The 27,921-nt window shown below is 32.8% G+C and overlaps 2 protein-coding genes across 4 annotated transcripts; both read left to right on the top strand.

The window, feature by feature from the left end:
* The first annotated feature begins 2,390 nt into the window (after nt 1–2,390).
* On the top strand, nt 2,391–13,658 carry LOC118647063. Of its 3 annotated transcripts, XR_004964373.1 has the most exons (4): nt 2,391–2,752; nt 10,776–10,977; nt 11,535–13,037; nt 13,117–13,658. XR_004964373.1 is itself a non-coding variant. In XM_036291258.1 (3 exons), the coding sequence occupies exon 3, from the start codon at nt 11,790–11,792 to the stop codon at nt 12,561–12,563; it is 774 nt and encodes a 257-aa protein (XP_036147151.1). In that variant the 5' UTR covers nt 2,391–2,752; nt 10,776–10,977; nt 11,535–11,789; the 3' UTR covers nt 12,564–13,658. The 3 variants fall into 3 exon arrangements, 2 of the variants coding, with proteins under 2 accessions (XP_036147151.1, XP_036147152.1); XM_036291258.1 differs by having other exon boundaries at nt 11,535–13,658; XM_036291259.1 differs by having other exon boundaries at nt 10,776–13,658.
* Nucleotides 13,659–16,307: 2,649 nt separating this feature from the next.
* On the top strand, nt 16,308–17,023 carry LOC105830162 (histone-lysine N-methyltransferase SETMAR-like). The gene is made up of 2 exons (XM_012669333.1): nt 16,308–16,505; nt 16,715–17,023. Exons 1-2 carry the CDS (start codon nt 16,308–16,310, stop codon nt 17,021–17,023), a joined length of 507 nt encoding a protein of 168 aa, XP_012524787.1.
* The last annotated feature ends 10,898 nt before the right edge of the window (nt 17,024–27,921 follow it).

The raw sequence follows: 27,921 nt of genomic DNA, 5'->3' as shown, positions 1-27,921 counted from the left end.
TCTTTTATCGAACTGATGTCATATTATATGCTCCATTAAGCAAGATAACTGCAAGTTACAAACCGTCCTATATTTGTGCCTGTTGTCTTTGCAGCAACAAGTTATTTTATACTTATACTTATTGTATCGAAATCTTTATGGTCTGTAATATAATAAAACAAATTGTTATTGATGTGGTGCATATGACGCAAATTTATTGATAATCTTTCACATTAATTTTAACAGCATCAATAAAAAGTTTTCTAAATATATTGTGTATGTGTGTGTGTGTGTGTGTGTGTGTGTGCGCGCGCGCACACACACACACACACATAGAGATATTGTATAGGTATTTCCTTTAAAATTATCGGAAGAGAATAGAGTTAATTCTGATTCATCAATCTTTTAATTGCGTTTACAGAATAAAAAATTCTTTTTCACAATTAAAGTACAGATGATAATACAATGCACACATAATGATTTTGACAAAAAACAAAAAAAATTAAAAAAAACTTGTTTATAACTTATGCGTTTTCATCAATGCGTTTCTTCGCGAATCCTTACGATTTAGACTGTTTTGTTTTAAAGGCAATTTCACATAAAATTGATTTCGTGTAAACTGAGTTTTTTTCATCAATGGTAGTTTTGTATGTGAATAATAATTAAAGCAAATATCCCACACGAGTGAACAAATGTCTTAACAATTAACATAATAATTATAACGGGAATATTTATCAATTTTTTTGTATTATTAATTTTTTTCTGTACTAAATAAAAATAGATAGAAATGTTGTAACATGTTTTTATTAATTTGAATTAAAATAACATTACATATAAAATAAGACGTTTCTTCTAGAATATCTGTTTCAAAGAAAATTTTAATCTATATTACGTATAGTATTTTTTATATGAATGATGTGCATCAAAGAACAATGAGATTAATATATACAAATAAATAGAATACAATATAATATAAATAAAACGCATGATAATATTTGTGAAATACAGACATTTAAGATATTTTTTTACACACACAAGAAATAAATTTAAGAACATTATCGTGTTAATTTTTTAAATATCTTTTTATATATTTTATATTTTTTGCGTTATCTTTTTTATTATAATTGATTGTTTTAATTGTAATATTTGCTATACATTATGTAATGTCTTATGTATAGTTATCGGTTTAATAAGAATACAATTTTGTATTTTATATTTTATATTTTTCACCTCAATAACATAATATATAAATATAAGTTAAATTATTTTTTATAACTGGTATTATTAAAATGTTTATTAGTACATATTAAGCACACACACACACACACACACACACACACACACACACACACACACACACACACACACACACACACACACACACACACACACACACACACTTATTTGTATGTAATCTGTTATCAAATAAGAAACTTGCTGCAACAAAGTTGCATTAAATTAACTGTACTACATTTTATAATGTAATGTGACAAAAATAAAAATCGACCTTGCACATAATATGGGAAATATTAACAAGAGAAATGATAATTATTTAACACAAATTAAACATTGGAAGATATTAAGATTACACATATTGCATATCTAAATACACGTGTATTTTAATCACACATAAACATAATCAGACGAATATCAACTTCGCTCCGCCTTGTGCCATTTCTTTTCACCCCCTCATCGTCCAGCGCGCTGTTTAAAAGCCGATCGACTCGCATACGAGAGAAGAAGTGTAATTCAGCTTTGCATCGTTTATCTTATTTCTTCCCGCGTTTGTTTGAACCGTTCAGCATGTTGACAGCGGGTTTGATGATGAAAAAACAAAAAGAAATAATGATATACGACGCAAAGTTGATATTCGCCCGATTGCGTTTACATGGGTCTTGTAAGATACAATTTTATGTCTTAAATTTTTTGTTCACAATATACGTAACGTTTAATCTGTATTTGATTTTTAATTCGTAATAATTAATTGAATATTTTTCTTGGCAATATTTCTTGGGCTTTATGTGCAAGGTCAATTTTTATTTTTATTATAAATAGAATCTAGTTTATTGTAAGATTTCTTTTAGATAACAGATTGCATACAAATAAGTACTTTGTGTGTGTGTGTGTAATGTACTTAACAACATTACTAAAAATTAAATATGTACATATATTTCACAAATTGTTACACTTTGTATTTGCATTTCTGATTCTACTGTTTTTTGATGCTTATTCGTGCGAGAAAAACTATCGCTAGGTTAAATAAAAATCTTTTTGAAGCAGATTTTCCGGAAAACATATTTTATATTTATTAAAATTTTATGTTTATTAAAATTTAGAAAATATTACAACCTTTATATAATTTTTAATTAGTGAAGAAAAAAATTAGTAACACAAAAATGTAAATATTCTTTTTAAAATTGTTATGTTATTTGTTGACATATTTATTCATGTGAGTGATAAATTTAGCGGCCATCTCGACAATGCGGTGCGGCGAAACGCAGAAGAGCAGTAAAGTACGGATAACTGCACGTCTTGCCTCTTACCTTTCCATCACGTCAAGACGCCGCCGCGCATCGACCCCGATGGTAGTTACGTCACAGATTAATAGTAATCTGTGGTCACGTTATGTGCGCTCACGTCTTTTGTGTGCGTACACTGTTCGGGCGCCAGAACTAGGAGCTTAGTGTTGAACATTCCCCAAAACAACACTGTGTGACAAGAGGTTACACGTACATTACAACGTATCAGATCGCACGTTTATATAGAGGAAAAGGTGGTAATATAGCCAGTCATTTACATTTTATGCAATAACTTTGTTAATAATTAATATTTTTAATTGAAACTTAACGATTGGAGAAGGTGGTATTATGGCCACTGTAGATAATACGAGTAGCCATATTTTCTACAGTGGCCATAATACCATCTCGTCTATTAAAATAGTAAATATATTTTATAATAAATAAATGCAGTGAAGTATAATAATAGATACACACATATGGACATGGGCGTATATTATTCACATTCTATAATATAATTAAATTAATATAATTTATTTATTAATGCCTGATCCGTCTACTTAGATGGTATTGGTAAAATTATTAGCACTAGATGCATCTATTTAAACGATAAAAATTAATGATAATAACTGATGTCCGTCTATTTAGACAGTACTGCTAAAATTAATAATAGCTGAAGCGTTTATTTATTAACATTTTTAGTTCTATTATGACGGTTAGTTCTGTTATAGAGTCTTGTCGAAATTTGCTCTTTAGCATTTCTTTAAATAGTGTTTTTTTTTTGTCTTTTCAGTATGACTATTATTTTTTTATATTAAACAATTTATTTTTTATGTCGGACAAAAATTTCACAAAAGAAAAGAAACTAGTATAAACACATATAGGCATATTATATATATTATATACACTGAGAAAAAAAATTGCTAGATACAAATAAATATTTCTTTGAATAGTGTTAATAACACATTTTATAGAAAATCAATAATATTTATTTCAAACAAGTAATATTTTCTAAATTATAAAAAACTAGTACTTGTTTAAAAAAAAAAATTATTGATTTTTTATAAAATATGTTATTAGCACTATTCAAAGAAATATTTATTTGAATCTAGTATTTTTTTTCAGTGTATACAGGGTGTTCCAAAACATGTGGGTCAACGTTTGTAAAAAGGTAGAAGAGATCGAGAGGAAAAAAGTCTAATATTGTCTTTGGTTGGGTCTTGGGTTAGGTCCATCAATAATTGAGGTATTAATTTTTCAAATTATGCGAATGAGAGCGCGCCGAGGGAAGAGCTCGAGTTATAACATGGAAGAAAAGATCTATCGTGAATGTACGATAAGCTTTCATTAATTTATTGTTCACAATTACGATAGAAATTGATTAGATTATTTGCAGATTCCATACGTTAATATTTCGATTATTGGTGGACCTAATGTCAAGATAATATTGTACTTTTATGTTTATCCCGATTCCTTCTGCCTTTTTACAAGCGTTGACCCACATGTTTTGGGACACCCTGTATATACATTAATATCTTATTTACCCATAACCGTCGTTAAACCTGTACATTCATGTTTTTCTTTTGTTTCTCTTTCACCCTTATGCTTATAAGAAGAGACATGTTTTGAATTGTTTATTCCTGTTTTATCTTAGGCTGGGTTCGGGGAGACGCTATTAGCGCTAAAAGTATCATTCTATCCTTGTTGCTCAATGAATGTCGAAGAAAGATAAAGTACGCTCACAGCGCCAAAAGCGTGCTCTCCGAACCCAACCTTAGTCATTTCTGCATAATAAGAAAAAAATCCGCAGAAGTATCTAAATGATATTTCCAATCGAAAGGGCTTCCAAATACATGCCACATCTTGGTACAACTAAATTTATAAACAATATATATTTTTTTATCTGCCGTCAATCAACCAACGCTAATCTGAACGTTCAGTCAACCGAGAGACCTGAACGTTTATGTATTTCTTTTGTTCCTCCACTTTCATCGGCGTCCAAAAAACATATGAATTTCACATGTTCTTATCTTTTTTCTTTACACTAGACACCCAGACGCGCGCTTTGCGCGCGCTACTTGACTTTTTACTTTTTACTTTTTAAAAATAAATCACAACGATAATTGTATAGATATAATATCTATACAAATTTAACAGCTGTCAAAATTCAGTCGCAATGACAGCTACTCTTGCAACACGAAGTAAGCGCAGCGAGAGGACTAATCGGCATCGCGGAAAAGCGACAACAATAAACTTCGAGAAATGCGAGCAATCGACTTTACATGCCTTTTTTTAGATAGGATTAATAAAAATTTTTTATATTTTTGTTCCGACGAAAAAAACCACTATTTTTTCACATTGTGTTGCGGGAACATGTTAAAAAGAGCTCGCACGGTCCTGAGAGTGCGAGCGGCGTCAGCTCGGTCGGGTGTAGGCGCCGTGCGAGCGGAGTCGCAGGCGTTGGGTGAGCGCGCGTGGAAGTTGTTGATTTGCTTGATGCGGCTTTCAGTAGGTTCCTGTTGTGTGTGCATGTTGAAGATGGTTTTTCAGCTGGAGTTCGAGAGAGGAGTTCCTGGAAATCGAGCTTCTCGTCTGTGTTCTTCGGAATTCTCCAAAGTTCGGGGATTGAGTCAGAGGATTTCTCTACTATTGATTCGTCGAAATCTCAGGGCGCTCGGACGCAATCCCTTCCCCCTCCCGAATAACACAAGTCATTTAACTTGGCCTCGCGGTCGAGAGAGTCACCACCTCCTATTCAGGTACTTTCCTATCCCTTCACTCTAATCAATTACATAAGGTCACGTTGGACAAATGCGGGTACGGTCGCGAGGTGCGTTAAGACTGTTGGATGGCCATTTTTACGCACGTCTCGGTACGCTCCTTGAGAGCTATAGCATGAGCACGAATAGATGTGCCCGGAATTCAATTCGAGTCATTTGTTACGTTCTTTCGAGATAACATTAATTACAATCTCTCCGAAGATGTTAATAAACGCAATAATAAGATACTAGCTCGGGTTGATTCTCGCATCACCCTCGAGGTTACAGTATCGATAATTCTCTTCGTTGAAGTATACTAGCTCGGGTCGACGTCTCTGTCACCCTCGAGGATACAGTATCATTTTCCATCTTTTCGAGGTATACTAACTCAGGTCGATCACTCAATCACCTTCGAGGTTACAGTATACGCTCCCTGGTAGTCATTACCTTCCCCTTTTTTTGTTTTCTAATTTTGACAGCCAATGCTGATAACTTCCGAGAAGGCAACGATCAACACCCCAAGGAGGATCCCTGCAACAAATAACAGAATCATTCCAACCAAGTTGTATCCTGTTCAAAATCCTTTTTTTTCAACATCGACACGCCTCTTCCCCATTTGTCAAGATGAACGTCACCTGCATTCCCTGAACGACGAGCGCAGCCTGCGAAGAGAGTGTCTACAATTCTTTGACCTACCACAGTGGTATCGTGCCGGAGAGGATTCCGATTGATTCATTATTTTCTTTATTGCAAGTTGTGTTACATCTTGTTTGGATCCTTGCGTTTCCATGCAAGATTTTGTTGTACAGTTGAGCTAAGACCACAAACAATACATACATATACACATTGAGTAACAATATTTACGTAATGTGAAATAAATTTAATGTGAAATAAATTTAATGTGAAAAAAAATAGTAATTTTATTAAATCTAACACTTATAATATTGTTTAAAATGTTAAAGCTAATTTGTTTAATATGACATACTTTTTAAATAAGAAGCGTACATGTTGGCCAAAAGTAAATTCATACATTAAAAAATTTTTTGAATTTTTATATTTACTTTATGCTTGTAAAAAATTGTCCATAATAATAATTGTACAGATTTATAAAAAGTTTGCCAGAAAATACTTGATTTATTATAACGTGGCGCATTGTATCGCCAAGGAGTGAGGGTGCAGTCCCATGGAGCGGATTATGCGGAAGCAGAACGAGCGGATCACCAATCACAGGATCGTTTCGACGGAATTTTTGAAAGAGTTCTATCAGAATGATCCCGCAATTGGTGATCCGCTCGTTCCGCTTCCGCATAATCCGCTCCATGGGACTGCACCCTCACCCTGGGGCTCGATTCTTGAATTCATTCGCAAGAAAACGTATGCGCAAATACCCGCTCTAACAGAAAAGTGGGATAGAACCCTTTTAATAATTCCGTCAAAACGATTCTGTGATTGGTGATCCGCTCGTTCCGCTTCCGCGTAATCCGCTCCATGGGACCTCAGGATGCGGTCCCATGAAGCGGATTATGCGAAAACGGATCGAGCGGATCACCAATCGCAAGATCATTCTGATAGAACTCTTTCAAAGATTCCGTCGAAACGGCCCTGTGATTGGTGATCCGCTCGTTCCGCTTCCGCATAATCTGCTCCATGGGACCGCACCCTCACCCTGGGGCTCGATTCTTGAATTCATTCGCAAGAAAACGTATGCGCAAATACCCGCTCTAACAGAAAAGTTGCAAGTTTATTGGTTAAAAGCCATACGATAGCCAATAAATTTTCAACTTTTCTGTAAGAACAGAATTTGCAAATACGTTTCTCTTGCAAATGAATTCAAGAATCGAGCCCCTGATACTAAACCCAACTTATCGGCGTGTAAACGTATAGTGTTTTCGACTGGTCTTTGGTTAATCGCTCCAGGAGCAATTAATGACGTCATAAAGCCAATCACAGTCATTCTTCTGAAGAATGGAATAACTGTGATTGGCCAGTTCTAGAAGAATAAGAATCTGAGATGGGTTAACCCAACTCGGTTTAGCCCGGTCGAAAACGTCGGTACGTACGTCAGCATCAGTGATGCCGGTTCAAAATATTCAAATGCTCACGCCAGCAAGCTATGCGAGCGATAGAGATCTGTTGTCTCTTTCCATTTCAAGTCGTCAGAGAGTTGTGTAGAGAGGGAAAGAGACAGCAAGGGCTCGATTCTTGAGAATTTATTCGCAAAAGAAACGTATTCGCAAATTCTGATCTTATAGAAAAGTTAGAAATTTATTGGCTGTTGTATGGCTTTTAACCAATAAACTTGCAACTTTTCTGTTTGAAAGAGTATTTGCGCATACGTTTCTTTTGCGAATAAAATCAAGAATCTAGCCCCTGCGTGGACGCATTAAAGTGCCTTTTCACGCTGATGCTTGACGCTCATTTTCAGCATCAAAAGACATCACGTGCAGCGCTGCCAGACTTGATGCTCTGCCACCTAATCGATGTGACGCAAAGCTGTAGTGGTAGCAACGACATGGAAAAAGCCGTGTACATGTGAGCGCCGAGCAGCACACGTACACGGCTTTTTCCGTGGGCGTTCCCACCACTACAGCTTTGAGTCACACCGACTAGGTGGCAGAGCATCAAGTCTGGCAACGCTGATCACGTGACTAAAAATGACGAATGGGTATCTTTATTTTTAGTCACGTGATTAGTCTAGTAGAATTAGCTTCAAAAAGGGCCGTTTTGGGAAAAAATTGGTGACTCAGGTTTGACTGCGCGTAAAGCACAATTAATGTGCGTAGATTAAGATAGGCACGTTTGCCACTCGCAAAAAGCTGGGGGTTATTGCAAAATTACGGGTTGAAGTGAGGAAAAAGTAGTTTTTTGCTTGCGCCTCGTAAACTAAAAACGGAATTGAAAAAAGTTTCAAATAAAAGTTGTAGGTATTAAGTAGATCTACAATAATAAATTTAGTTCATTAAGATCGGTCAATTAGTTTAGTTGTGAAGTTGAAAAAACCATGAAAAATGGCCATTTTTTTAATTGTTTATAACTTTCTTAAAAATTAACTCAAGCATTTGAAATTGTAGAAAAATATAGCTTTTATGACGATAAAAAAGTGTACTAAATTTCATCAAAAAATATTAACAACTTTTCGAGTAATCTCAATTGTTTATCCAAAACGCGCTCCACTAAAATTTAATTTCTACATTTTTGAGACCATGCACAAACCTGAACCAAAGTTTTTTCTCTTCTTAAAAAGTTGCACTATTATATATCGGTATTGCGAAATGTGTGCAATGCAATTAAGTGCCTCAAATAAACGTGTAAAAAATAAGCCTTATTAACAATTATATAACTTTTAAAATATTAACGCTATCAACATGGGGTAAAATGCATTTAAAAGGTGCGATTTTTCCTTAAATTAAAAAAAAAAACATTGTTCTAGCTTGCTTAGAAGCCGAGATAATTTTTTTTCTTTGAAAAATCGCTGTTGCTATAGTTATGAATATTAAGAGCTGAAATTTTGACAGCGTCTTACTAAATAGTTAAAGTAACCTTTCCCAAAAGTTCAAAGCGATTCATGAAGATTGACCACTGTAAACGTGTTAACAAAAGTAGTATCACTCGAGAGCGGCGGCCGGCGGCACGCGCGCGCGTGCACGTCGTCCGCTACCGCGTGGCCAAGCGCCCGCGTACAAAATGGATCTGGCGCGTTCAAATTACTTCAATCGTCTATATCTCGGGAACTAAGCGTCCTAGAAAGATGATTTTTTTTTTAAACTGGGCTATCTCGACGAGACAAGACTAATGAGCTAAACCATTTTCTTATATCTTCTAAAATAAACGTTCTAATTAATTTTTTTCTTTTTTTAATTAATTATTTCACGCGTTAAATACGTATAAATAATTTATATAACTATGCGGCGTATGCATATGCCCTATGTTATTATAATTTAATTTTTTTATTACTTTTGTTGCAAGGAATGTGTATGTTCTTTATTTTTTTTTGCATAATTTAATATAATTTTTGCATTAATGTTATTATTAAATGAACGTTAACCTACAATTAAATATTAGTAATATAACATTAATTTTTTAACATATAAATGTTTGTTAATTGTACTAAATTAGCAAAAAAAAATAAAAAACATACATATTCCTTGCAACAAAAAAAATAAAAAAATTAAATTATAATAACATAGGGCATATGCATACGCCGCATAGATATATAAATTATTTATACATATTTAACGCGTGAAATAATTAATTAAAAAAAGAAGAAAATTAATTAGAACATTTATTTTAGGAGATATAAGAAAATGGTTTAGCTCATTAGTCTTGTCTCGTCGAGATAGCCCAGTTAAAAAAAAAAATCGTCTTTCTAGGACGCTTAGTTCCCGAGATATTGCCGATTCAAGTAATTTGAACGCGCCAGATCAATTTTGTACGCGCTCGCCTGGCCACGCGCTAGCAGCTGACAAGCGCGCGCGCGCATGCCGCCGGCCGCCGCTCTCGAGTGATACTGCTTTTGTTAACACGTTTACAGTGGTTAATCTTCATGAATCGCTTCGAACTTTTTGGAAAGGATACTTTAACTATTTAATAAGACGCTGTCAAAATTTCAGCTCTTAATATTTATAACTGTAGCAACAGTGATTTTTCAAAGAAAAAAAATTATCTCGGCTTCTAAGTAACCTAGGACAAAGTTCTTTTTTTTGAAATTTAAAAAAAAATTGCTCCTTTCAAATGCATTTTACCCCATGTTGATAGCGTTAATATTTTAAAAGTTATATAATTGTTAATAAGGCTTATTTTTTACACGTTTATTTGAGGCACTTAATTGCATTGCACACATTTCGCAATACCGATATATAATAGTGCAACTTTTTAAGAAGAGAAAAAACTTTGGTTCAGGTTTGTGCATGGTCTCAAAAATGTAGAAATTAAATTTTAGTGGAGCGCGTTTTGGATAAACAATTGAGATTACTCAAAAAGTTGTTAATATTTTTTGATGAAATTTAGTACACTTTTTTATCGTCATAAAAGCTATATTTTTCTACAATTTCAAATGCTTGAGTTAATTTTTAAGAAAGTTATAAACAATTAAAGAAATGGCCATTTTTCATGGTTTTTTCAACTTTACAACTAAACTAATTGACCGATCTTAATGAACTAAATTTATTATTGTAGATCTACTTAATACCTACAACTTTTATTTGAAACTTTTTTTGATTCCGTTTTTAGTTTACGAGGCGCAAGCAAAAAACTACTTTTTCCTCACTTCAACCCGTAATTTTGCAATAACCCCCAGCTTTTTGCGAGTGGCAAACGTGCATATCTTAATCTACGCACATTAATTGTGCTTTACGCGCAGTCAAACTTGAGTCACCAATTTTTTCCCAAAAAAATGCTAATTCTACTGGACTAGATGTCTTGATGCTGAAAATGAGCGTCAAGCGTCAGCGTGAAGAGGCATCTTTACGCATGATGCAATTGAGCCGAATCTAGAAAGTTCGCTTGTTTGCTACGATTGCAGCCTGCCAGAAACGCACAATTAAATCGTGGTACTTTGTCCCTGGAGGGACGGAAATCCATTGGGCCCTAAAGAAGAACGTACAGTTTCAGTATTTTCGATGTTGACGGCGATGGCGACGTAATGACGAATTTCGTGTATCTTCGCTAGAAATTGTTAATCGTTTTCTCGAGCCCATGAGACAAGAGCTTCACCTGCTGGAAACGTGAGTCTTTGTGTTCTTTGTTTCTTTTTTTCTGGTCTGAAAACGCAACAGCGAGATTTGCTAACATCAGCAATCGACGTTGTTTATTAAATGTACATTATCTAACGTTGTAATGTCTTCAGGATAAAACCATGTAATGATAAATTAGGCCAGTTCTTTTTAGCTGAATTTCTTATACGGTTTGTTTCTTCTTAATTATTAAAAAGAAAGAGAAAAGCTTAAAACAACAGGCCTATTAAGTTTTTAGTACAATTTGTATTTAAATACATTTAAATGAAAATAGCTCTAAAACCCAATGTAAGATAATATCACATAAAATAAAATGTAAAATATAATTGTTTTTCTTGTTTTACTATATGTATGAATTGATTGCAAAAAGTACCTGAAACATGAATATTAGTTTTTACACATAGTCAAGCCTCTCATAAATTTATATTTTACAATATAACTTTATAATATAATGAAATAAAGTTATTATAATCCAGTGAATGTTGTTTCCTAGAAATTGAATGTTGTTAATATGCTTAATTGTATTTAACTTATTTTTTTATTAATAGATAAAGAAGATAAGATCATTATATCTACCAACAAAGAGTTCAAAATTGCACTGGAGAGCATAGTTAAGAAATATATTAATGTATATTTTCCTGAACTGTACATTTTCCTGAAATTAAAGCAAGACACGATAGACATGTCAAATATAGAAAAAAATATTGCATCCTGTTGTGATATGTTGTGTATGCAACAAGTATATACATGGTTTTTGCTTCAAGTGCGTGGAATGTCTGGATTACAACTTGTGCACTAATTGCATGAATCTTGGCAATCATTCAGAGCATTGCATGGTCCGCATGACACAACCTATTGAGTCGGGCTACCATGGTCGCTGGTTTGCTCATGACTTGCGCAAATTTATGAAAAAGACAGTGCAGCACTGCAAAGAGGATGAGCATAGATACACACCGCATAAGCACAAACAAACTAGCTATTCAATGTGCAGCACAGTTGGTAAGTTTGGCCCTTTTGATCTATCTGTCATAAACATACTAGAGAATTTTATTATAGATACTTGTACTGTTTTGTCAGGCAAAAACTATAAGGTTTGTCACAAGCAGAAGTGGCCTAAGGAACCATCTGCCGAAGCAATCAGGCACTCTTTCTTGCAGTTGTTAAAAATTGTTAAAGATAACATCTTGGACATCTTACAGTTCCTGAATCTATTCGGTATCAACGTTACCATGATGACCGACAATGATTTCACTAAGAAACCCACAGACAATGCACAGATGAAGGCTAGCATGCAAAAGCCTGAGCTCTGCGCATTTACGTTTTCAAAGGACTCCACTAAGAAATTTCCAAGTGAGACAAAGAAGCTGCGCGATGAACCTGTAAATACTGCAGGTGCTCCTTTAACAGATAACGCATCATTACAAAAGGAATCAGCAACAGCAACTTTTCCTGAGCAAGCAGTCGAAGCTGAGGAATGGTCGATGATACAATGCGAAAGTTCCAATATTAGCCATGCTTCGTCTTCATTGAATGCAAATGGAACTATGCCTAAGGAGATGTGCCCCGCATATGTGTAAATTGAAAACTAGATGATTAGAATATGCAGAATCAGTAAAATAACGGTTTAATGATCTAAATTTGAAATATATTTAATCTTAAATTTTACTTTTTAGATATAATATAGCATAATATTAAAACATTAGGATATAATTAAGAATTTATATTTATAATATTTTAACATTTCACAATCTTGCAAAGGATTCAGAATTTGAAGAGCTGGTAGAATTTATTACTTGCTTTATTAAATATTGCTTCTAATTCTGGCAGAATTACTTTTGCGATTTATTATAAGTGTACGCTGACGCTATCAGTGTCAAAAGATATTGCGTGACCAAAAATTACTAATTGATATCTTTCTTTTTGATCATGTGATGTGACCAAATATTTGATAAAAATATCAATTTATTTGACGCCTTTTGACGTTGAAAGTGACCGTTACCATAAAAAGGCATTCTAATTGGTACTATTATGATACTATGGTTACAGTAATGGTAGTATTAATCACCACTTCATAAATCTGAACCCTCTCTATGCGTGTGTATCATGTATTCAGAATACTTTATCTTACAGGCGACACTATCTGCGCCGACAGCGCCAGAAAAAGAACCGTTAAATCGGAAAATGGACCCATCCTTACCTGAAGAAGTAAGGCAAGAGTTCTATCATCTAAATCCTAAGATTCAACAGATCGTACAAGAAATGATGGCGATTGAGTTCTCCAACGAGGATTCATGGCTCACTCGTCTGTACAAAATGGTGACATCTACAAAGCATTAGATGTAATTTATGCAGTACGCTGTCATTAGAAGGAATAGGGCCAAAACTATATATAGTTAATAGTAGTTTATGTAATAAACGATAAAATAACAAATATATTGTGTCGATAGTTTGTAATTACTATTGATTATATAACATCTTTTCTGTATTGTTGGTTTTATTTTACACGTATTATGGTTCTTTTTAGGAACTTGAACAATGCATAATTTTAAATTTATACTTTTAACAGATCATATATATCTCAATATACTACTTTGTATTGCTAAATTTTATGTTGTGGACGTATATTGACATTATTTTACAAAAAATATTACAATATGGTTTGTGTAACATATATTTTTTTTTCTATCATTCTTAATGCAAGAGGTTAAAATATTTTTGGTGACTGGATTATTATTATTAGTTTATGTATCGTATTTTATTTTAATAAAGTAACCATGATTTTAAAGATATTTCTTTTTTAATTTAAAAAACATTCCTATATATAAAAATAATATATATTTTCTCGAGATCACATATTATCCCACGATTACCAGGATTTGAGAGTAAATTTCAAGAGGAAATTCTCCGTGTACAAACCCACAATTAACGTAAAAAAACTTATTTTAATCTAAAAGTGAAATAATATTATCTATAATATATATATATTTCATCCACTATTAGTACAATTACACTATTACACCAATCATTTTTTGTTAAATCGAAGAATGATCTTGCTAGCGTAATTTGCTTAGGCAGAATCATCACCTTAATGTTTTTGAAGATGCGCGTGTGATTCGAGGTGAACGTGTTGCGGTTCGGTCCTAACGGGTCGGGCCTGGCCGCCTCTCGGGGATGGATCCCCTCTGACTCTCCCGCTTGCGGGATTTGAGATGCGGAGGGGATATTCGGGGGTTACGGCGGGCCGCGGTGCGTACTAGTTTGACCCGTGGCCCGCCGGTTGCCCCGGAGATAGGCAACCACCGAGGGGTTTAGTGGGTATATCGTCTGGCCTTTACCGGGCGGTAAGTCCTACATAGCCCCCATTTCTTTCCCGAGACGGGGGTATGCGTAAGCTGCATTTCTCTCGTAAAAAAAAGTGAACGCGTTGCATCCATCTACTATGACTATTGTTTTACACTTTCTTGCTGTACCAGCAAGTTTTACATCCTGTATCAACGCGTCCATCACACCACAAGCATGCTGAAATCGATTAATTCTAAGATAAGAATACCTTAAAAGATTATTTTACATTGTTTCCACTTATAATCCTTACTTTGAACTGAAAAACGAGTGCACATTATATATAGCTGGTAAAGTAATATCTCGAAATACACACATACATCTAATTGTGTAACGAATGATCTGCCAATATTACATGTCCATGATGACACGATAATTAATTGTTTTAATGTGCAATTAAATCTCAAATTTGTCGAGATAAATTGTAAAAGTTAATCAAAACGAATGCAGAAATCCTTGTAGAATTTTAAGTAAACAGCGGATTTCTGTTACAACAACAAAACTATGTTACTGAAGATATATGTACATAAAATACATAGAATAAAATTTAGTTTCACCTTGACTGTGACCACCCGTAGAACAATTTCTTCTCTTTTCTTCGGTCGTAAAGAGACGGATTCGTCCGAGAAATGAATCCTTCTTCGTCTTTCTACTCCGCCACGTCAAACATTTTGACGGTTTCATCCTTGACGAAGTACCATTCCCGGATTGTTTCTTTATGGCACAGTACCCAGCACTATCAGCATTTGCGTGTCTAACGGAGGGACACACGGACAACGGAGGGACCAAATTGAAAAAATTAGCGATCGGCTCGTGGCATTGCAGTAATCATAGGTGTTGTTACCCGAATGAGAAACAGCATAAACCACGCCGGGAAGGACATGGGGTAAATTTTAATGTGGCCTTTGCGAATTCCAGATACGCCTCAAAGTTGTGTGGAATGACGGTGATGATGGGTTGGACTATTTGATGATAGTACCTGAGCAAGTTCCGTAACTTTTTAAAGTGTAAGTTAAAGTGTAAGTAGATTTGCGTGATTTGCAAATCTACATCGAAGATTTTACAAAATTGACTCTGATATCCAAGAGAACTTTAATGCAAGGTCTACACTGTCAGCAGGAGTAATGGAGTAGGAGTAAGAAGTAAGAAATATGAAATGAGATTTGCCCATTTCGTTTACTCCCGGTTTTTAATTGGTCAATTGTTACTCTTATTCCTTACTCCATTACTCCTGCTGACATTGTAGACCTTGCATAAGAATCTCTGTCGAATTCTTTGAAAAAGAAAGAAACAGCTTACATAATCTTTTATTAGAACTATTAGTCCAAATAACTATTTCGATACATAATTTAAAAATTTCTTTTTAAATTCATCAAACTTACTCAAAATAAAACTTTTTGAGATTTTCCGTTTCTTTTATTGTAAAAAGAAACGCCATATAAAATACTTGTGACGATAAAGTATCGTTACGACCGCAACGGGCTCAAGGCCACCCCTGGTTTGCACTCTGCCACCACCGTCGCCGCCGGCCATGCAACTCCCCACTCAAGTGGCCTTACATTCATCCTTACTACCACCGCTATCCCGGCACGCAGGGTGAGGATGTCCGAGCGAGTATATAAGCCGGTCGTTCATCCGAGTAGGCACTCCCACTCTGTCTTCTCAGAGATGAGGATATACTCTTTCTCCGCCGAGCGTCCTCGGCATCCTTACGCCGAAGGGGTGTTTTCCCGTAACGAGATTTTTTCGTCGGGCGTACTCGGTAAAGGCTTTGACCACTGGGAGACGGGTGCTTCATCTTCTTTGGAAGTACCCGAGTTTTAGGTTCGTTAGTGCAGACAACCGCCAAGCAAGAATCGCAGACGGTGTTGCCAAAACAAAATTTTATTCCGTAGTAGATGGCGCGTTAAAACCATACTAGAAACCATACCCGGTCATTGAAAATGTCAATAAAATAATGGAAGTGATGGAAGTAGACCGGCATGTTAGCAGTCGTAGCATTGCCCAGGTTGAAGATCGACCATAAAACAGTTTCAAACCATTTGCATAAAGCTGGATTCAAAAAGACGCTCGATGTTTGGGTGTCACACGAATTGACGCAAAAAAACATGATGGACCGAATTTCCATCTGCGAAGCCTTGGTCAAACGGAACGAAATCGAGCCATTTCTGAAACGGATGGTGACTGGTGATGAGAAATGGATTACATATGACAATATTGTGCAAAAACGATCGTGATTAAAGCGCGGCAAAGCGGCTTAAACTAGGATTAACAATCGGGAAGGTTTTGTTGTGTGTTTGGTGGGACTGGAAAGGAATCATCCACTATGAGTTGCTTTTATGTGGCCAAACATTCGAACCTCTATTGTTAACAATTGGACCGTTTGAAGCTAGCGATTGACCAGAAGCGGCTAGAATTGGCCAATAGGAGAGGAGTTGTGTTCCATCACGACAACGCCAGGCCACATACGTCTATAGTGACTCACCAGAAACTTCGACAGCTTGGTTGGGAAGTTTTGATGCATCCACCTTATAGTCCGAACCTGGCACCAAGCGATTACCATCTTTTTTTGTCATTGCAAAATTTCTTTGGTGATAAGAAATTGTCCTCAAGAGAAGATTGTGAAAATCTCTTAGCCAAGTTTTTGCCAATAGGGATCAGGGCTTCTATGAGAGAGGCATCATGGAATTACCTTTGAAATGGCAACAAATTGTAAAACAAAACAGTGCACATTTGACCAAAACGAACAATCCTAACTATGTTAAATAAAGCCTTGAAATAAACGAAAAAATAATGGATTTCTTTTTCTCCAACCTAATATTTTTGAAAAATTAATTTTTAAATTCATTGAAATAAACATTGCAAAATTGTGGTACTTTTAAAAAAAAAAAAATTTGGTACTGTTTAAACAAATATTTGTAAATTTTTAAAAATATGTTGTCCTGTTGCAAGTGGATAAACCTGACTGTGTAGTTCACCATCATACAGACATACTTTACATTTTTACTGTAATGTATAAGACTTGTAAATTAATTTTTACAAATTTTGTAAATAATATATTTAGAAAATTAAAAGGAATGTAGAAGACCGCATGAAGCGCTAACAAAAAATCTAGTATAATATATTTATATAGGTTTAAAATATCTATATAGTATATTTGCATATAAATATTATAATTTTATAATAGTAAAAAGTTTTCATACTTATACTAATTCAGATTTAAAATAGTTTTATCACCGAATCTAAAAGAAAATTGAAATTTTTTTATTTCTTTTGTTTTTACATAGTATATGAGCCTGCCAAAAATTTGATAATAACATATCCAATCATAAAGATTGATGTAAAACATAACTTGCGTTATTATAATAGTTGAATTATTTTGTTTGAAAATACGAATCTATCTTTTATTCCAAAATCCATTCAAGCTGCATGTTAAGTTACAATTACTTGTCGCTCAAGATAAAAATGCCGGCTAAAAGTGAAAATATGTAAAAATCTAACAAATTAGATTAATTTTTTAATTCGGATTGATCGACAACTTATTTAAATATTTACTTTTCAAACCTTTTGAAGAACATGCTGAAAAATTTTTATGAGAAATCTCTACATACACAAGTTAAAGAAATACGGACTTAAAACGTGCGAGAATCTGCTTTCTCGCAAAAACAGTCGACAATCAACTTTTAATTTAAAAGATAAATATTTATAGTTTAGACATTATATTATATAAAAATTAGAATTCATTTCAGGATTTTTGTTTAACGATAAACTACTTTAATTTTGAACTCTTATAATTCTGTTATTGGAAAAAGAGAGCTGTTGTACAAATAACTCTCCAAAAAATTGCGGCTTTGTAGTTACTTTACAGATATTTTTATTGATATAATTGATTTAATTCTTTCTTATATTATCAAAGTGAAGCAATTTTATCAAAGTTTCGTGCTGCACGAAATCGCAAATCGCGCAGCTGTAAATTGTGCGCGTCGAAACGAAATTCCACATGCGCAAGACGAACAACTCGAATTTAGGAACGACTCCGGTTGTGCCGATGCACGACGTTCATTAACGACCGCCACGCTCGTGAATATTGCATTCGCGATTTTTTATCAAATTCGCGTTTCATAAAAAAAACCGGTCTTTATAAAGAATCTTAATTAAACCCTTTGACGTATTTCTTCCCGTATCGGCTTCATTGATGCGCCAACGGCTAAGATGTTGCGATCGCGGATCACGTTTGTGATCTTGGGACGGAGAAAGAAGCGTACACGTAGCCCACGAGATACACATACACACACATATACAAGGTGTCGTGCAATTGGCGACTATATATAGTTTGTTTGCAATTAAATTATTATACTTAAAACTCTCCTTTCTGTAACTTGTGTTTAGAAAATTTAGTTTAAAGAAAATTAAACGATCAAGAAATTTGGAAAACTCTAAGAAATGCTTACGCATATATTAATTAATAAACTTAATCTTAAAATTTGATGAAGTTTTTGTACGAAAATACTGGAGTATCTTTTTAATGAAAAACTAGGTTTGTTTTTAATTACTAATCAAACAAGTTTAAATAAAAAAAGCTTGACGCAGTTTAATAATTTTTAATTAAATTTCTGTGCAGATTTTAATTGATCTAATGACTCCCGAGACTATTCTTTGTTTGATTTTGTTATGAGATACAAGAAAAATTATTTTCAAATTTACAATTATTGACACATGTATAAGCAAGAATATAAAATCTGTAAAAAATTTATTAATCTTGAACAAACATAATTTGCTTACATAAAGTATTTTATACAATTTTATCAAGAAAAATACATTCTTATTATTTAATAATAATTTTTATCGACTAATGGATTGTTCGAGTGTTAGATACTATTACAAAATTCGTATCGAATAGTTCCATTGTAATTGTCATCTAAAGAGCATATACAATATAGTTATAATATAATGATAATAAATGGATGAATTAAAAAATTATAATTCCTTGTTTCAAGATATTATTTTTTATGCAATATTTTTCTTTCCAATAGAAATTTCATTAAAAGAAAAAATATTACATAAGAAATAACTATATCTTTAAATACGGAATTCGAATTTTTTATTATTGTATTATTATCACGTTACTGTGTGTTCTTTTTAAATGACTATTACAATAACATTATTTGATAAATTTTTACAATAATTCCTGGCACTCAAACGGCTAATATTAACGTAATATATTAAGGAGAAAATCTGTCGTTAAAATTAAGCTGAGACACCCTGTATATATGCACTAGCCGGACACATAACAAGCACAGCATCCACCGGTTAGTTCCTTCGGAGTGCGTACAGCTACCCATTCATGCATACGGCCATTCATATGTCGGTCTGGCTCACCTTGAAAGCTTTTTATCATCGATGTATCCGTGCGACGCACACGCGTTCGCACGCGTGCGTGCGTCCGTTCACTCACGTGTGCGTGAAAAAAGAAAATTACTCGCGTTCCACGCGGAGGCGATTGTCACACGCACACATTGACAGATCGAAAATTCACTGATTACTTCGTTTGCGCTTAACGTTATGCAAAAATCCTACTTCAATGTATTGCTCGCGATTTTTCTCAAGCTGCACTTGATTTATTATAGAAATACGCGGTTAAAGAAACACGTACTATTCTTACAAAAGAAGGACATTCTTGTTTTGATAATATCTTTGTCTTCAAAACATTAAATATATTGAAATGAGATTATACATACAGAGTTACACGGACATAACTTGGTTACATGAAGAATTTTGTATGGTTTTATCAAGTTTGTGTAATTTTAAAGTATATTCTCACTATTCTCATAATAATTTTCATGACAGGACAGAAAATAGCGATATCTTTAAATCAAAAATTCTTTAATATTATTATTATTAAAACAATCAAATATTATACTCTTTAGGTGACTTTAACATTGAAATAAAAACATAATATTTTTTAATGAAGTTTAAGATTATTATATTTGTTAAAGAAAAAGAAATCTATTATATAATTATTTATTATATATATATAAGCAAGATTATTATTAGAAACGGGAATATATTTTTTTCATAAAACTACATAAAATTTTTTGTGTAAGCAAGTTACGTTTGTTTAACGCCATATAACTTTATTTTGATATTTAACACTACAGATGTAAAGATATTCTCAAAATAAAAAAATTTTATATATGAAACAATAATAATTTAATTGCATATATTGATTAATAACTTGATGCTACAGTTCAATATCGATTTTTCTGCGTTCTAAAATAGGGAAATGCATTCGGCGAGAGAAAATCGCGATCGGCAAAATCGATTTCCGTATTTCGTCACTTTTGCAATTGTTACCGATCGCAGAAACTAAAGGGGAGGAGAGAGCATTCATTGCTTCGCCGTCATCGTTGTGCCGTTCGTTGTCGGGAGAGCCAGACACAATGCCTACAAGTTTCCTAATACGGGCACGGGCCGCGATGCATGTCGAAAAAAAGAGGAATTTTGGCAAGCGCAAGGAGAGGCCTGGGAAGAGGAACGGGAAGGAGATGCGTGTAGTTAGACTCCGTGCAAAAATTTAATAACCGCATACAGCGGAATCGATTGCGATCGAATTTAGGAAGTAATAATTATAAGTCCTGCGAACGCACCCGACGACTCTTTTGCACGGTTTGAATCCGCGAGGTTCGATATTCGAATTTTCAATTTTTTCTTTCTTGCTCTCGTGCGCCTACGCGCTCTATCTCCTCTTACACATGACTGCAAGTTTCCTAATATAGTCTCGGCATATGCTTCGATGAAAAAAGACGATGCTGTTAAGCACCGAGCGCCCAACAAACTGGTTGCCATCTCGCGTATCCGGAAAAGACAGGCGAACTACGTGCGTAATGCTAAAATCGCGAGGACACTGACAACCTTCGGAGAAGACGCGTTAATAATCTCCGGGTAGGCAAATTTATTTAAACACGTTGACGTATGTCGTGTTCTTCGAACGTGATAATATCGCTTTGATATTCGAAAGAAAGATACATGACAATTTCAAAAAAACTTTATATCTAAGGCTGAGAGACGTTTTTCTTTTTTTTTCTTTTTTTTTCAAATATCGTACGTTGCATTTAATTTCTATTTTAATGGCACAATGAATATCTAAATATAATATAAATTTTATAATTTCTTTTTTTATACATACAGAGTGCTTTACTCTGATAAACATATATTATAAATATTGCATAATAGCGGTATCATGAATTGATGAAATTCGCAGGTAATCACGCTTAGATAATACGTTATAATGTAGCAGTTTTATTAGAATAAAATTTTTTTAAAACGTTTGTCAAAAATTTAAAAACTCAAATTTAAAGTATAATTAATATACAAATTTTTACAATTATTTTCAAAATTGTTTGATTCTTTGTTTAAAATTTTGCTATGCTAAATGCGTGGGTAATATTTTATATCGCAATACTTTTATATTATAATTCAGGAATAATTGTTTTTGTTTGGCTATAATTATTTTTATACGAGATTTTATTATATAACTTTAACGTTTTTTACTTTATTAATATTGATGAAAACATAGAATCTGCTTATTGTTAGATTTTTTTAAAATTCTTTTTTCTAAAACTGCAAACTTTGCCGAGTTTTGTTATTTATTAGTCTTTTTTTTTTTGATTTACATATTTAAAGGCTATTTTTCGCAAGAAAAATTGACTGAAGAATTAAAGATGACGAAGAGATATCAAATTCCTTTTCTTATCAATTTGCAATTTTTTTCATATAAAGAGTTAATTGCGCCTATACAAAGGGCGATCGGTGAATAAATAGGGCCGAGTGGTCGTCGTTTCTAGAGGGGCCAGTTAAAGCGAAGGAAGACGGGTTCGCGGTGGTCTACGGACAGGTTCGCTCGCGAAAAACTTCAATTTGTCTCGCGCGGGCCCGTATCGCGGCAGGATATCTGCCTGCATCGGATAATACACGCGTGGAACGCTGAACCTTCATTATGTTGCGTAGAATTATATTTTACGAAACGATCGTTGCAAGAAACCGAAACTAGGGCGCGCACGACTCCCTTTATACAGGAGCCATCCAATTAATACGAGCGATTGCGCAATTACGTATAATTAATGGCATTCCTCCTCGTTCGTTGCCTTCCGTCCGTCCGCAGGTAGAGCGGTTCTTTCATCAGGCGTGCGATTTCGCGCAAGAACGACTTCATGAATGAACCGCGACGCGAACCTGGCAAGACCATCTTCGATCTTCTTCTTTCCCGCTTCGCCTTTACCTTCGTCGTTTACCTTCGCGCGCAGACTGGATGGACAATGCAGACGGAATACCCGATTGTTTCTAAGCAGCTCGCGACCTTTCCAGTAACAGAGATAAAAAGGGGACGCCATCGGAAATCATTATCATTCTCAGTGGGAGTTCTAATTAAAAAAAAAAAAAATCGAGATCACTTATGGACGAATTAGAAATCCGCCACGTATCCCTTGCGTAAATTTTTCTTATAATTTATCTCATATTAAAACTTTTCTTTTAATTTTAAATATTTTAAATTTATGGAGATTTTTAAAAAAATATCTTATTTTTCAGATTTTTTATAGGTTTCTTCGGAAATTATGAAAGAAGAAATCTTAAAATACATATATCAGAACACATATAATGAAGATTTCTAGAAAAGATGTAGGCTTTTTCATATGTATTTATATTTTTTAGATTTCATAAACTGACGATGTGAAATCTTAATTTGATAGCATTTAATTTTCTTTACAATTATAACATTTATTAATTGTTTTTTTAACTACTCTGATATATTTTTTGAGGCACAGGATAAGACACGATTAAAGAAATATAATTTACTTAACTGAAGGAGAACTTCATCTCCGCTGTCTGAAGAGAAAAATGAGATGTGGCGACTTTCGGTTCCGTCTTCTAACTGTTGAACATGACTCACAAAAATTCAGAGCGATTGAAATAATACATTTCAATCACAACACTTTACACTTGTCGCGGGCGGCACGAGTTGTCTCGCTTTCGGTGTCTAATTTACTAAAAAAATGCACATTATTTTTAATAACTATCTTAATAATTATTTAATTTAATAATTGTTCTCTAATTATTTATATCAACGCACATCGTATACACTATTTTTTACAACTGTATCTAAATAATACGTACGACATGTGTATGTTAGATTTAATTAGGATAACTAGGGACGAATCACTGATCTGAATATGTGGATAGTTCTTAGCGCTTCTATCGGTGGAGCCAATTGAGGGTCCGGCATCTTAGAGGAAACACTAGACTTGCGTGCCTTGGGTACGTAAATGAAATGCTTTTGTGTATATGTGTCAATTTAACGTGATTTGATTGGTCAGATTCTAACATTTTCTTAACATGATGCCGCTAAGTGGGTTCACGTTCTTAGCTCGGGACAAAGGATAACAATTATTCATATTCACATCAGTTGGAACAATATGGCAACAAGAGGAATATGTCATCGCCAACTATTTATTGAAATTATTCCACTACATAGTTCTGTTTCAACAGAATTAAGAAAGTTACTTCGTAAAGGTAATTCATTATAGTTCCTTTCTCTCAAAAGTTATTGCTACAAGTTACCGGTTGTTAAAAACACGTTACAATTAACTTTTACTTAAAAAGAAACGAATTATTACTTTTTATTTATAGCGAATCCGATTGGACCTACTATTGCGTATTGGTGCACATTAAAGACGTCGTACATACGAAATGTAAAGATATGTGATATGTCATTGTTATTTTTAAATTAGTGTACAGCGACTTTTTAATGTTCACCGGTATGTAGTCGAATTCGCTATAATAACTTTCTTATTACCTCTTTGTAGTGTTTATGTTACTATTACTATTTCACACACAAGAATCCCACACTTAAAACATTATTTAATTATTTTAAATTTTAAAAACAACAAGTTGATGATTGAATATCACGAATCTGCTCGTCTCGATACGTTTCATTGTATCGGCGTTTGGTACCAGCTGGTCCGGGATTTCTTGTCCACCGCCAACAGCTGCGACGAAAACGAAAAATCCGATTTGAAATGAATGAGAGTAAGAACCCATGAGCAAAAGGGCGGCGCGTTGGACGAAAGGATGAAAGATAAAAGAAAGAGGGAAGAAAGCTCGTGAGTGGACGAGCGACTGACCGCATGTTAGACGCAAGAAATACATAACTATCTCTTCTCGTTGCACCAATCTATTTGTCTGTTACATTTAAACGGCATATGAAAGAGTCTTTCATAATTAAACTGGTCGAAATATTGCTCGCAACAGAAAATTAAAATAATTCATTCAAAAGTTAGTTAACATTATATATAAAAGATATTAAAGAAGCGCCTGAATAAATCAAGTGCTATTTTAATTGATATTTATCCCCCGTTTGTACACTGACCTCAACAGGGAACAAGCGAAATTTTTCATTTGTGTAGCCATAAAACTGGCGACAGCCAAAGCTTGGCTCCTCTCCTTAAAAAAACTTAGCAATAATAGGTACTCGTACCCGAAAGGATGCTTTGATCCGGCACTTGTTGTTAAAACGGCAGCATGTAAACTTTTCAAGTATTCCCAAAAAGACCCACAGTGTACGGACCGTGTTAGTATTTCGTGAAAGTAAGAAATATTTGATTTTTGTATTTTTCTTAATTATTTTTATGATGTTTTTACTTGAGTTACAAGTATAATCTGCCTTTTTTAGTCGATAAAGGCAATTTAATCACAATGGCCTCTCGGACACGTCTGATCGCTGGCTTTTGCATATATTCTATGGCATGTTTGATTATGCTGGCATAAATTCGTAAATTTTATACTGTTTGCAACAAGAAAATCTATTTTTAAATCGGCGTGACTTTTTGAAAGACTTAGCTTTCAATTTACTAAAGCCACATTTGCAACGTTGTTTAATAATAAAAACATTAAGAATTAAGCTACTTGCGTCATACAATTTGAGAAATTTTAAATAACAGCGATGATTTTACTCAAGCTTTTAATTTTAATACAAAAATGAATAAACGAAAAAGATGTTTTGTATGTCCGTCCGCAGATAATAAAAAAACGTAGTTTTTTGTGGTCTATGTGGCGAGCCAATTTGCGATGATCATCGCACGATTTACTATTTAGATTGCGCACAAAAACATAGTTAATATTATTATTTCTTAAATTTTGATCATTCTACATTGTATATATCTTAGTTTTTTATGATAATATACTATAATTTTTTATAATAAAAAAATATTTGTGTGAAAAATTATTGTTATTATATTCTCATCACCCGAAAAATACCTTATTTTTAGTCATGCAAATAATTATACTTTTTGCAACCTCGACACACATAAAACAATTTTTTTGTGAAAAATCATACCTTAATCTAAAAAACCTCAAAAGAATTTTGTTTAATAATAATTTGTTATTAAGTTACGAATTTTTTTACGAAATTTCTTGTCAGTCTCGGGAAATTTTAATTGTTATTGTAAAACAAATTTTTAATAAATGACCACAATAACTATCAAATTTGAAAATGTAGTCACTCAAAAGTAATTAGAAATCTTTTAATTATTAAAAATAATACAAATTTTTTTTTTTTTTTTATTTATGTGGATCAAAACTATTCTATAATAATAATAAGTCGAAACATATTCTAATAGAAATGTATTAAGAAATTATGACAAAAATCTGAATTCTTTTATATAACTTCTTTAAGTATTCAAGAAGTAATTTATGTAAATTCTTATTCTGAGATTTTTGTTGTTTTTTAAACAAATAAAATTTATTTACTTATTTATTTATAGAACAACTAAGTTGAGAATTACATATTATTTTGTATAAATTATTTTAAGATACTTAAAACTTTTACAAAATTTATACAAAATTTTGAGATTTTTGTTATTATTTCTTAAATTTTAATATTTTAACAATAAGAATAATAATAAATAAAATAAATAAACTATAAAAGTATATTGCTTCGTAAAAGTAAAATATAAATAGAATATAAATGACTTTCATACATATATGTATAGCTTATTTAACGTATAAATATTGACATTGTTATAAATATTATTAACTATATATAATTTTTATGAATATTATTAACATTGTCAATATTTGTAAAAATATAAGTGCTCTTATTAAAAAGACAATTAAAATTGTATAATAGCATTAATGTACGTAAATACTTTTTCAAATAGTCATGTTTGTGTGTTTTTGCAATATACATTCTACATATTTTTGTTTTTGACTTTATAGATTATAAATACATTTTTTAAATGTAATAGATTTTCTACTTATATGATTTAAATTTATTATTCCCAGCACGGAATTAAATCAGTCTTTTATGCATACATCACGATCACATAATATTTTACAAATATATGTTTATGAATTTTTACTTTACAGCATAATGTTTCTAGATATTACAATTACAGAATTATTATTTTTAACGTGTTATTTAAATATTTTTTATAATAACGTTGTATACAATGTTACGAACTATATATTTAAAAACGTTACATGTTATAAAACATTATTGTAATAACATTGTGTTAATGATATCTTGCTTACTGGATTTGTAACAGTTTTTTATATTTCTTAAATTACCTTCTCCTTTTATTTGATTTTTTGTTCTTATTTTAAGATACTTTTTTTCTGTCTTATATCACAGTTTTTAAAAATATTATTAAGTTTAAGCATGATTTAAACATGTAGAGATTTAGATATCTTTTACATTAAAGTTTATAATTTACATTATACTTATTAGCGAATCCTACTTTATCTTCAGGTGAATATGTCCAGGTTTTTCAGTTAGCAGGTAGAGAGAAGTCTAAGAGTGGGGCGACATAAGCGTTGTAAACGAAACCTATTCACTGGCGCCTTTACGTGCACAAAACGTGCACTTTGAACAACATAACCACGGATATTTCAGGCAGGTAACTATTATCTACGGTCTTCGATTTGATTTTTAATTTTGTACGATTGTTGGTTCGATTCTGTGCTACATCCAGACAACATAATAAATTTCATTAAATAATATAATTAATTTGCTACAAAAATTAAACAAATCTTTTATTTAATTTGAATTATGATGCAAAAAATAATGTTGTAGCTGTAGCATTATGTCATGAATAATTTTGTTCCTGCAGAACTCAAACAGAAAACAGAAAATATATAAATATAAATAGATAATATAAGAGAATTTTTGTTAAGAATAAATGCACGTTTTTGTAAATAAAGTGTAAAAAAGAATTATTGTTTTCATTTATATTTTATTTTTTTTAATCTTATTATTATGTATATTATAAAAAAAGTAAATGTAAAACATTATGTGATTAACTCTTTAAAGACTTTTTGGAGTTTTTTTCTGAACGAGAATGAAACTTAAAAACTATATTTTTTTTGCTAGTTTTTTATTTGCTCTTTACAATTATAACCTCAAAATTTCAAAATTTTATTATGATGTATCTAATATGACGGATTTAATCTTTAAATAGTACAATTTGTTTGATTATACTATTTTTAAGGGTGCTAAATTTAATACAATTTTAATATTTATGAAATTTAAAGTTACAAATCTAT

The sequence above is a fragment of the Monomorium pharaonis genome, chromosome 8, assembly GCF_013373865.1.
Source record: "Monomorium pharaonis isolate MP-MQ-018 chromosome 8, ASM1337386v2, whole genome shotgun sequence".
NCBI classification, from domain to species: Eukaryota; Metazoa; Arthropoda; class Insecta; order Hymenoptera; family Formicidae; genus Monomorium; species Monomorium pharaonis.
The sequence above is the reverse complement of the archived record's forward strand: the minus strand, read 5'-3'. Positions and strand labels throughout refer to the sequence as shown.

What these genes read in the sequence shown, in the direction of transcription:
- LOC118647063 (XM_036291258.1), top strand. Translation starts at nt 11,790, where the DNA reads ATGAATCTTGGCAATCATTCAGAGCATTGCATGGTCCGCATGACACAA.
- LOC105830162 (XM_012669333.1), top strand. Translation starts at nt 16,308, where the DNA reads ATGTTAGCAGTCGTAGCATTGCCCAGGTTGAAGATCGACCATAAAACA. An exon ending in AGCCATTTCTGAAACGGATG is followed by an intron (nt 16,506 to 16,714) that starts GTGACTGGTGAT and finishes GACCGTTTGAAG; the next exon opens with CTAGCGATTGACCAGAAGCG.